The 12,531-nt window shown below is 42.5% G+C and overlaps 1 protein-coding gene across 1 annotated transcript; it reads right to left on the reverse strand.

The window, feature by feature from the left end:
• Positions 1-4,167: 4,167 nt before the first annotated feature.
• LOC114619079 (60S ribosomal protein L23-like) lies at positions 4,168-4,598 on the reverse strand. Its single transcript, XM_028764950.1, has one exon. The coding sequence runs from the start codon at positions 4,588-4,590 to the stop codon at positions 4,168-4,170; it is 423 nt and encodes a 140-aa protein (XP_028620783.1). The 5' UTR covers positions 4,591-4,598.
• Between the last annotated feature and the right edge of the window lie 7,933 nt (positions 4,599-12,531).

Genomic DNA, 12,531 nt, shown 5'->3' on the forward strand with positions numbered 1-12,531 from the left:
CAAAAGTGGAACTCCCAACTCAGGTGGGGAAATTCCACCAAGTGCTGTGATAGCAAAAATAGCTGATATGGCAACTCCTGCTATGCAGGACAGGGCAGAACCTCCACACAGTCACAGGGCTAAAAGAAGGGACTCAAACAAATGTTTCAATATAGCATTTGTAAGCATCATATTTACAATAACCCAAAGTGGAGACAACCCAAACGGCTATTGCCAGGTGAGCATAGGAACAATATGTGATAGAAACACACAGGGAAATACTGTTCGGTCTCAAAAAGGAACAAATTCAGACATGTTATATGCACCCTGAAACCTTAGGCTAATTGCAACAAAGTAAACACAAATTACAAATAAGGTGTGATTGTTCTTCCAGGAGAAACCTAGAGTGAGCAAAGTCACAGGCCAGACAGCAGTTACAGTGTAATGGGTAAAGGGTTTGCTTGGCATAAAGACAACGTTCTGCATACAGGAGTGGTAAGAACACAGTCTGTTACTGTCCTTAATGCTCCCTAATTGTACACTTTAAGATATACATGGCTGTTAGGGCAATTTTAAAACTGATCATTTCTCTCTATCCTGGCTATCTCCAAATTAATTGAGACAGAGACTATAAGATTTACTTGATAAGCTTTATGGAACAATATCTGAGCCGTTATTAATCTATTCTAATCTTCTAAGATAATCTGGCTACCCCTAGCCCAAATCCCAGAGATACTTGTATTTTAGTGTTGATCTGGCTCTCTCTGCTCCAGAGGTGTTCTCATGGAGGCTCCTGGACCTTTTTCTCATGACCAAAATCATCCCCCCCCCATCTCTCTCTCCTGTTCAGTCACAGGCTGATCAGTTTTACTGATCAATCAGAGGATAAATGTTCACACTACATACAGGCAGAAGACATGTAGAATAAGCCTGACAATGCCATGTCCAGAATGCACCAGACATGGGGGCACAAAAGTCAGCATGTGACTCATACAAGGATAATCCTTACACAGTGCACAATAACATTTTGCCTCCACGTGGTACATTTTATACCTTTTTGCCCAGAAGAATGAGTGAGTAAAGTCTATTTCAGGGATGAAGGTCGTGTGTGTGTGTCAGGGATGAAGGTCGTGTGTGTGTGTGTGTGTGTGTGTGTGTGTGTGTGTGTGTGTGTGTGTGAGAGAGAGAGAGAGAGAGAGAGAGAGAGAGAGAGAGAGAGAGTCATTTGAATACCTCAGCAACCCTGAGTACTCAGAATAGTAATTTAACCTGTAGGCAGTGAACACCTCTAATAGTTTCTGAACTGGTAATGGAGTAAAATAATGGCAATCTAATAAAATGTCTAAGTATTTTTTGAAGTGCTTTTGTGAAAGCGCTATGTGGTTTAAAATTTGAACTTAGGAAATTTGTACTGAATCTCAGTCCTAGCTATCCCATCTTTGACCTTTGACTTATTTTGCTGTTGCTGAGTTTTTGTTTGTTTGGGGTTTTGTTTTTGCTTTTGTTTTCACTTTTGTTTTTGAGACAGTATCTCTCTACATAATCCCACCTGTACTGGAATTCACCAAGTAGACCAGGCTAGCCTCAAACTCAGAGATCTACCTCCTCCTGCCTCCTGAGTGCCAGGATTAAATGCATGTGCCACCAGGCCCAGCTGTCTTTGACTTGTTTTAATTATTTGTTCTTTCAGTTTTTTGAAGCATTCTACATACAGTAAATAATGTGTTTAGGGGCTGGAGGGAAGGCTCAGTAGTTAAGAGGTTTCTTCTTTAATGGCTACTTAGCCAAAGCAATTATTTTCTTGTTTCATTTAGTTATTTTTAATGAGGAGAACAACAGGGTTTTGTGAACTCAATCCTTTCAATGGCAGCCAGTGAGTGTCCAGCATGGGGGGGGGGCACAGTTTTCCTTGTTCTAAAGATATATTTCCCAAATCTCATGAGGAATGTTCAAAGAGTTTTTTGTAACCTTTGCTATTTCTCTGAAATTGTATTTGTTGTTTAAAGAAAATAGATGCGTGTTCATGAGTGAATTGCTCATGGGTTGTTAGTCTATTTCCCTTGTAGAAGTCTTCACAAGGAGGGAGAACATCGATTTTGGGGCTCAGACAGCTAGGGAGATTTGGAAGAGGTAATAAAATTCAAAGAAGCAATCCAGATGTGGTGTGCAGCTTGGGTTGGAAGATTAGATTGGTATTAGGAGATCGTTTGCAAGGAACCCATCGTGTCCCACAAAGTAGAAGTGATGGTTTACACACCTGCAATGACAGTAGAGAGGAAGGAACAGTTTCACAACTACTCCAAGTGAGGAATGAAAGATTCTGTGGAATGTAAGACAGAGGAAGGAGTCAGGGACATCCTTGAAGGTTTCAAGCCAGAGATAATAACTGCAAACTGGTGCCAGTAAGAGAAATCAGAAGTACGTGGAAACAGAGATAGTTTGGTTCTAAACAAGTTGTGTTTGTAGTGATATCAGGACATGCAAACTCCATATGACTATTGGGCAGTTGGAACTGAAAGGATGAAGCTTGAAAAGTCAGAGTTAGAGGCAGAGGTTAGTGAATTTTCCCTAAACAAAACTCAGGAGCGATGACACTTGTAAGAGGAACCACAGAGAGGTCTAAAGGGGACTATGGACTATGTCCGAAGCATCCCCCACAGAACTGGGACTAAAGGATAAAGAGAAACAACCACGTGAAGCAATAGAAACAAGGCAGGGAGGAGCTTCTCCAGACCATGGACACTTGGAGATTCATCAGACAAGCACTGAACCATGGGATGTTGATGTGAGGCAAAAAAAAAAGAAGAAGAAGAAAGGGACAGAGCAAGGGCAGCAGAGAAGATTTTTAGAAATAGTTGGTTTGGGCTCTGTGTGTACCTGGGCTGGGAGAGCACTGGCCTAGCATGCACAGAGCCTTGTGTACCCCAATCTACTGCTTAAAGCAGCTATGGTGACACAGACTGGAATTCCAATACTCAAAAGGTAGAGGTGCAGGATCATACATTTAAGGATATCTTCAACTACGTGTAAAGTTGGAGGCTAGCCTGGGCTACATAAAACCATATCACAAAGGATGAGGGAGAGAGGGAGAAGGAGGAAATTTTCTTAGTGTTTAAGGCATTGTTTTACAGATAAGGCCACTGTCCCTCCCCTTCCCTCTGTTCCCAGATTAATTAATTAAGAAGACAAAGCAATGATCCTATGTGGATCTGAAGAGAATCTGTAGAACATTTCCTGTCTCCAAGCCCAGAGCTCTTTCAGCTGAACCAAACCCTGCTATTTGGCCATGTTTCTGTGGTGATAAGGAGTATCTTTGCCACAAAGGAGTATCTTTATCACAAAGGCAGGGATGTCATTTTGGAAAGAAAATTACACAAGAAGGAACACACAGCCAGATGCCCATAGAAAGAGGTTAGAGATGATAGCAGCTGTCTTAGTTCCTGTCTTTGTTGCTGTGATAAAACACTGACCAAAACCAACTTGTGGAAGGAAAAGCATATTTAGTCTCACAGGTCATACTCCATCTTGGAGCAATGAGAGGTCTCGAATCTGAGGCAGAAACCAGCAGAGGCCATTGGGGAATGGTTGTGTATCCTGTCTTTTGCTACTTTGTGGGTTCTTCCTTCTTTCCCCGCTTCTCCACCCCTTTTCTTCCATCCTTTCAACCCCCTAACACTAGACAGGAAAGAAGAAAGGATAGAGGAGAAAGGAGAAAGACTCCTGAATAAAGTTGGGGGTCTGAATGGGGGCGACATGATTGTTAGACTACTTCCTGCTGATTAGAGGCATTGAGTTCCTTGGGGCCAAACTTGATCTTTGCCATCAAGATTTCTTCTTGTTGTCCTTTCTTCTTTGTACATGACTACTTAACAAACCATGACCAACAAAAACCAACAATCAACCAAGAACCCACCACCTCGCTAGGGGCCCTAGCATTTATAGACCCTCTGAAAAGTCCCCAGAAGTCCAGATGTCACACTATCACAGAAACTATCTGCATCTGGCAAAATCAGGACCCCCACCACAGGACGAGGCAAATCATAGTCAGCTCTTGTGGACAATCTGAAGCAACCTCATATTCCACACCTAGGATTAAAATGAAAACATATTCTTGTGATATTTCTGTGTTGTTTTTTTTTTCAGAGCAAAGGCTTTTTAATGAATATATTTTACAAATACACTAGAGACTCAGGCAATGCTGCCTGCATTGGATGCAATCCTGGGCCACAAGTCTGCACACTCCTTTGCAACTGGACCTGTGATAGCAGAACCTTTCATCTCCCCTTTATTGTTTACTATGACCCCTGCATTATCTTCAAAATACAGAAACATCCCATCTTTTCTTCGATATGACTTTCGTTGTCGAATTACCACTGCTGGATGTACCTTTTTTCTTAGTTCTGGTTTGCCTTTCTTAACTGTGGCCATCACCATGTCGCCCACGCCAGCAGCAGGAAGTCTGTTCAGCCGTCCCTTGATTCCCTTCACAGAGATGATACACAAGTTTTTGGCTCCTGTGTTGTCAGCACAGTTGATCACGGCTCCTACCGGAAGACCCAGGGAAATCCGGAATTTCGCTCCGGAGGACCCACCACGTCCTCGCTTCGACATCTCGAGTGTCCGGAAAGAGTCAGAAAGGAAGTTAGTACAAGGGACACTGGGATATCTTCTGTGTTTTTTAAAGAAACCAAAGTTCCAAAATTGTTACTACACAGTTGCCAGACTGGCCTGCTTCCTATGGCTTGTTCCACCTGCCCAGGATAGTGCTGCCCACAGCAGGATGGGCCCTCCCACATGAATTGTTAAGTCAAGAAAATTCCCACAGACATATCCACAGGCTAATCTGATGGGGGAGATTTCACAGCTGAGGTTCTCTCTTTTCAGGTGACTTTAGTTTGTGTTAAGTTAGCACGTGAGGCTAACTATGGCAGCGGCATATCATGTTCAGGATGGCTCAGTAAAGAACCAACAAGAAAAGACTGTCAGTAAGCAAATAAAGGCAATGCACACATTTTATTTGTCAATAATTTGGTTTCTTTACTATAAGCAGACTGGTATTTCTTTCAATACAGTAAAAACCATAGGAAAATGAGTATGGAGGATGATTCTATCACTTATACACAACTATGCTTAGCACACTAGGGCTTTTTCTCATCCTGTGTTTACTGGTTTATACAGCCTAGGTCATTCACAAAAGACAATTTGCTTTTTATTTTTTTAATTGTGTCTGACTCTCTTAAACACTATGTTTACCTTCTTCATTATTAGCTCAACCATGAGTGTATTTAAGGAGCAGTGCATCCAACTAAAATATCCACCATCCTGGAGCCCTTGACAGTTAGGGGTGACTATGTGACCCAGTTCCTGCTGGTGACATGTGAAGAATTATTGCTTGTAGAATGGAAGGTAGAAGCTTCTCAGATGGTTCTCAGTGGAGCATATCCAGCTGGTAATGTTACTTAGGGCCTTTTGTCCCTGTTTCCTTCTTCCTGTCTGGTATGTATACAGCACTTACTGTGAGAGGTGAACAGTTAGCTACTTTGACCTTGAAGATACTAATCACACATGTAATTAAGGAAGCAGAAGGATGGAAGGACCCCAGGTCTTTTCATTTCATTCTAGCCCTGGCCTGCCATTCTCTAGACTTGTTTTTTTGTGAGTCAACCCTTAAAATTCAATTTTGTATTGGGTCTTCTGTTACTTCTAACCAAAATCAATATTAATATATTTGGCAGATTAATTTTAATTACTTCCCCTTCACATCATAAAGTGCTTGTTAGGCATTTGATTTCCAGCCCATGTCTCATCCTCTTTGAAAACAATCATCTTGAGTATCTTAGACTAAACACCATAAATAATTCAGGTCCAGTCAATCCAGGGTACCAGAATAAGTAAACAAAGAAAGAGAAAGATGTTTTAGTTTGGGTTTCCATTGCTGTGAACAGACACCATGATCAAGACAACTCTTATAAAAGCAAACATTTAATTGAGGCTGGCTTACAGGTTCAGAGGTTTAGTCCATTATCATCATGGCAGGAAGCACGGAAGCAACCTGGCAGGCCTGGTGCTGGAGAAGGAGCTGAGAGTTTTACATCTTCATCCAAGAGCAACAGAAGGAGACTGACTTCTAGGCAGCTAGGAAGAGGGTCTCAAAGTCCACCTCCACAGTGACACACCTTATCCAACAATGCCACACTCACTCCAAAAAGGCCATATCTCCCTGGGCCAAGCATATTCAAGCCACCACAATAGCTATTATTGAAAAGCCCACTAAAAGAGAGAGCAGCTCACACTAAATTTAAAGTTTCCCCCAGTTTTTCTGGCTTTTTAATTTTTTCTTTATTTTTCAAGATAGGGTCTTACTACATGGCTATAGCTGTCCTAAAACTCATTATGTAGACCAGAGTAGATCACAGAGATCTTCCTGCCTCTGCCTCTCAAGTACTGAGGCTAAAGAGATGTGCTGCCACACCCACTTCTGGCATTGAACTGTTATTGGATAAAACCCCAAAGCATCCCAGTTAATCAATTCCTTCCAAGAATGTAGTTCTAAAGCTGACTTATCTTTTGACTGTCATATAAGGATGCTAAAAGCTATCTTTAAGAGCAATTTAAAATACAGTAATTTTATCATATATTATCTAATACCAAAACCCAGTAAAGAATATACTTTAAAGTAAGAAACTATAATCCAATCTAGCCCCCTACCAAAATATATATCCTTAAATCATCTGCTACTTTATTTTTGAGACTGTTGTTATTTGTCAAAACAATTGGTAGACATAAATAAAGTGGTCACACATTTGAGGGACAAACAGTTAGTTCCCTTAGTGTTTACAATCAATGCTTTCCCCTGGGGCAAACCAGGTCAGAAGAGAGGCCTCAGAACAAAACCACTGCATTGAGAGCTCCCACAACTACCTTCGGTATGCATGGCTTCATCCAGCACACTAAAAGGCATTTAATACTGTCACACATGCAGTCAGCCACCATGTCCATCACTCAGAGATGGTAAGGACGTTAGGCCAAGACATGTTGAGTATTTCATACGAAAAGCTGGCTAGTGTTGACACAGCTAGGGTCGTCTGGAAAAAAGAATCTTAATTGAGAAAATGGCCCCCACAGGATTGGTTGATAATTGATGTGAGAGGGCCCAGCCCACTGTGGATTGTACCACTCCTGGACAGGTGGTCCCGAGTTATATAAGAAGGCAGGTTGAGCAAGCCATGGGGAGCAAGTCATTAGCCTACTGGAGTGTGCCCTGAGAACTGGAAGTTGAAATAAACCCATTCCTCCTCAAGTCGCTTTTGGTCATAGTGTTTTATCACAGGACCACATTTGCTTCTAATACTCCGGTGTCAGGAAAAGCTTTTTATTTGGTATTTATCTGTGAGCAGGAAAACCCATCTTTCTTGGGAGCAAGTGAGCACTGTAATCTCAATGGTGGTGCATCATTTCTCCTTATAGTGCATTTCCATAGTCAATGTCAGTGCTAACCTAAGTAGTTTTGAAATTTAAATCATGTATTATAAGTTGAATTGCATATAAGTAAGATCGTTATAAATAAAATTATTTATGTTATTAGTAAAACTTTAAAATTATTTATATGCATTAATTTTTTTCACCCTTTGGCTATATTTCTCCTGGAAATGAATCTTAAACCTTAAAACTTATGTCTTGGGGCCCTGGAGAAACGTCCAGGGTTCCTTATGCCCTCTTCTGGCCTCCGAGGGCACCCACACTCATGTAGCCCACACTCACAAGAGATACAATACAAATAAACAAAAATAAACCTTAAAAAAAATCACATCTTGGAAGTAATGTAGCACAATGGAAGAGCACCTTCCTAGCATGTTTGCTGAAGCACTGCATACACACACACACACACACACACACACACACGCACTTCCTTATACACATGTGGTTTCAAGTCATTGGCAGATTACAGTGGGATTGAAATAATTAAATATAAGTCATCAAAACAATTTGTCCAAGCGTGTGGTTTTCTGGTAATCTGTTAATTAAAGGGTAGAAGAGAATGGCATCATAAATGTCTAGCATACACCTCTCAGATACTGAGAGCTCTATCCCAGCTTCTGGCTGTGTTTAGACAGCGCACACTTTAAGGCTACCCTCACTTGAAAGGCTAAGCAACTGAGAGGGTGGTGTATCATAAAGGGCCAGAGGCATCAAAACTGCCCTTCACGTGTTATCTCCTCTGTGCCACACAGCAACCTACAGGTGGAGAGAGGCACTGTGGTCACCTGGAGATAGTCATGGGTTAACATAAAGGGGAGGCGGGAAATGGGGAGGGTGACTTCAACACTTCAGCAATACAACTGTGGAGAAGTTCTCACCAGCACACCACTTAGAAAGCATCTTCGACCTGTCAAGTGCTCTCAGTGCTATACTGAAAATTCTGACTGTCTTCAGCACTCTCAGCATGGAAGAGATCACCTAGATCTGGAAAAATTCAGAAGGCAACCATAAAACTGTTCCCCAAGTTCCTCAAGAAGCCTGAAGAGTCTTTGCCTCTGAGCAGGGCTGGTGATCAAAGTTGGAACCCACTCTCAAAATGAGTATTAACCAGAATTCCTGAGAACCAATCTCACCGACCCTCCATTTTCCAGCATGGGGACTATGATCTGTGACATACAACCACATTGGTTCCATTTCTGCACATATAAAGGGCCTTTCTCACTGCTGCATGCGATTGGCAGCTCTGAAGACAGAGTCAGACAGGCCCTACAGATGTTCTATGAGGTGTGAGTACAGGGTCAGAAGTCAGAGTGGGCTTCCTAGAGTCCAGCCAGGAGCTGCAACCTCCAACAGGATTCCTGTAATAAACAAGTATAAAACAATGGATAATTTCGTGTTTCTGCTGCAGATAGGATGTCACAGGTAGCCTTCTGTGTCCCTCCTCAGTCGCTCAGGACAAGTTAGCTCCCTCGAAGCTCCAGCTCCTAGGTTCTGACCATGGCACTGGCCCTCACCTTGTTCTTTCTTCTCAGGGCATAAATGACTCAATGTTCCTTTTTGTTATTGTAAGGCAACTGAGCCTCTTCACTTTTCCAGTAGATGAAAATATCCACGGTCAATTAATGAGGTTGAATAGGAAGTAATGCTGCCTCCCCCATTCATTCCTGGCCAAGTTCTTTATATTAAAATAAATATGTATGCTAAGCAACACACTAGTGAATAGGCAACTATTCACCACGGAGGCAGGAGAATGACAGCAACTCAGACTGCAGAACTTGGACATCTTGCCATAACTCCTAATTCTCTAGCAGAGGCAGAACTCTGATGTTCCCTTAGCTTGTGTGCCGATACATTAATTAAGCATTCACGTTCTGAGAGAAGATTTAGAAAACACAGGGGAGCAGGCCAAGAAGACAGCAAGAGACTCGTGTAACCAGCCTACAAGACATCCTTTGTGGTAGCCTAGCCATCGTGGAAAGCTGCTAAGATTGACTATCTTCAAAGATCTTTGAGGAACTGGTGAGAGAAAGGGTATGGAGTGAGTGAGGGTTGTAGGCTTGATCCAAGAGCTTGTCTACACATTAGGTATGTGGGAGGTGTTGTTCTGGTAAGCCACCAGAGGGCCTGTGAAGGAAATGCCAATCTGAAAGCCCCAGTTTGAATACATATGGCAGATTTTGCTCACACATACAGCAAAGAACTGTTCTACAGCTCACATCTGAACACATCTGGATAAGCTTCCAGAACATCTCTTCTACACCCACTCAGAGGTCCCTAAGCAAGGGCCATGCTACCAGCTCCATAGGTGCCACATCTTAGCGCCAGCTCATGTGTGAGTCTGTGGGAGGTGAGGTCTTCACCCCACCTATTGTCTGAAATCACCTCCCAGTTCTTAAGGGCAGCTTTGAAGAATAACAGTGGGGACAGAGTGCTTATCTGAAGCTGTAGGCAAATGTCTCAGAGCGGCTAAGAACAGACAAAGACTGAATGTCAGAGGCACAATATTTATTAGGAGTTAACACCTGGGAAAGGAAAGGAAGGATTAGTAAGAATGAAATGTCAAATAAACAAATGTCATCCTATAAAAGAGAGAAAAGAAAAGAAAGAAAGTCATTGAGCCTCTTGGAAGAGAGTCCTGGAGCAGAAGTTGCTCATCAGAGCTCTCTTGCACCAGAGCTAGATAATTCAGCTTTACAACTGTGACCCAGACCCTGGCTGCAAATACTTCAGAACCAACCTGAAGGAACTTGGGAAGTTGTTCCCCAGCCTCATCTGATCTCATTCTTCCAGCCAGGCTGCTACAGCATTCTATAGGGGATCTGGAAGCAGCCTGTATCCACAGAAAACCAGAAAAAGGGAAATTCTAAGCCAAACCCTGACTCCCCAGGAACTGCTACTGTTATTTCCGATCACCTATCGAGGAATGCCCTGTAGTTGGTCCTTGCTACTCTGTAGGTTCTTCTTTTTCCTACCCTTTATTCCCTCAACTTAACCAGCTACTAACAAACTGCAATACTCATCCCCCCCCCCCCCCCCCCGCAACCAACCACCAACCCCCACTGTCCGGGGCCCTAGCATTTATGTACTCTCTGAAAAGTTCTCAGAATTCCAAATGGCACACAATCACAGATAGTATCTACAGCTGGCAAAACCATGGCTCTGCTAGAACACGAGGCAAATCACAGTCAGCTGCTGAAGACAATCAGGAGCAGCCCCACGTCCCCACACCTAGGATTAGAATGAAAACATAGTCTTATAATATTTTTAAAAAGAAAGCAAAATTCCAAAACTGTCACTACAGTGTCCTATTGTGTAAATATCTTTTATCTGATTTAATAAGCCTTCCAGATCCAAAGGAGGTTGTTTGTACGGCTCCTGCAGATACCCAAGTCGGTTGGTAGCCAAGTTCCTTAAATCAAACGGTGTAGGCGTTTACGTTTAACCCACCTGCGTCCTCTTGTATCCCCTCACTTCTAGATTACGTATAACGTCAATGCGAATGGTGTGTAAAGAACTGGATTGTGCAGGAAACGATGACAAAGAATAAAGTCTACATGTTTGGTACAAATGCAATTTTTAATGCATCTGTGTTTGAAGGTGCTTAACTCTGCAGAGGTGGAGCCTGTACGAGTGACAGGATAGCTCTGCAGGACTCACCTGAGGTTGCTGGCACCTCATCTAGCTGTTGTTACAAACTGATTTAAATCTCGCATAGGTGTTGTTAGGATTTGCCCCTGTGGGTTTATTGTTATGGGTTCTAAGCTTGTAATGTTTAAGTTTGAAGACTTCCTTTAGTTTTTTTTTCCTTGCATATATAATACCAAAATGAGGGATACTCAGCATGGTGACACATGCCTTTAATCCCAGTGCCTGGGAAGTAGAAGCATCGAGATTATGAGTTCAAAGTCATCCGCAGCTACATAGAAAGTTCAAGGCTAGCCTTCTCTAAGAAAATAAATAAATATTAAATTTAAAAAATTAAATGCAAATAAGAGTGATGGAATAGTGTCATGCCACAGTGATACTAATATTTATTATTTTTACTATTACAAAGTAGTAATACTACTTTTTCTACCTGACAGAAACAGCTTAAGTGGGGAAGGGTTTATTTTGGCCTCTTAGTGCATTATGTTGGGGAAAGTATGACAGCAATGGCAGCTTGATCTGTGGCAGTAGAGGTGCTTGACATGGAGGAAAACAGAAAGCAGCAGGCTACACCAGAGCCTGGGTAGGTATAACCTTCAAAAGGTCACCTCTAGTGACCTGTTTCTACCAGCCAGGTCCCAGATCTGTTGAGACAGGGTCTCACTGTGGAGCCCTGACTGACCTGGAACTTACTATGTAGATAAATTCAGATTTGAACTCAAAGAAGATCCACCAGCCTCTGTCCTGAGCGCTGGGGCACGACCACACTGGCTGGCTCTATATCTACATACAAAATAGCATGATAATCTGGGGACAAAGTATTCAAGAGATGAGAATGTGGCAGCACTTCAGTTGCGAACCACAGTACAGGCTAACATACCTTTGTCATTAGAATGGTTAAAGCTCTCCCCCCACCACCACCACTACCACATTTGTGCACTGAGATATCTGATGTTAGATCGGCTTAATAGCAAAATATGATGCTTGTTTGCATATCAAAATCACCATGTTTCCATTGTGGGACATGAGCTGAGGAGGGAAATACTGTCAAGGTAATGATGAAAAGATCTCAAGGCAGAGATCATCTGGGAATAGTTCATGTTCCAGGAGAGTTCTCTGCAAACAAAGGCACAGAAAGGCTCTGGAAATAACTATGACCATCTACAAGGTAGAAGTAGAGAATCTAAAATAAACCGATACATTGTCAGACAACTGATCTTCAGAGTCGCTCCAGTCAATGATGCTGGGGAAACGGGAGAGCCAAAGGCAGAGGAATGAAGTTGGAGGTTTTTTTGTTTTTAATTCTGTACAGCCCTTCCACCCCTGCCTGGTCCTCTGGGCTGGAGCAGACACACAGTTGGTCTGCTCCTGTCCTGTTGAGAAACTGAATCCTGAGTCATCCAGGAGCCACTGCACTCAGAGCAGCTG

Source organism: Grammomys surdaster, unplaced genomic scaffold, assembly GCF_004785775.1.
Source record: "Grammomys surdaster isolate TR1022 unplaced genomic scaffold, NIH_TR_1.0 146, whole genome shotgun sequence".
NCBI lineage: Eukaryota > Metazoa > Chordata > Mammalia > Rodentia > Muridae > Grammomys > Grammomys surdaster.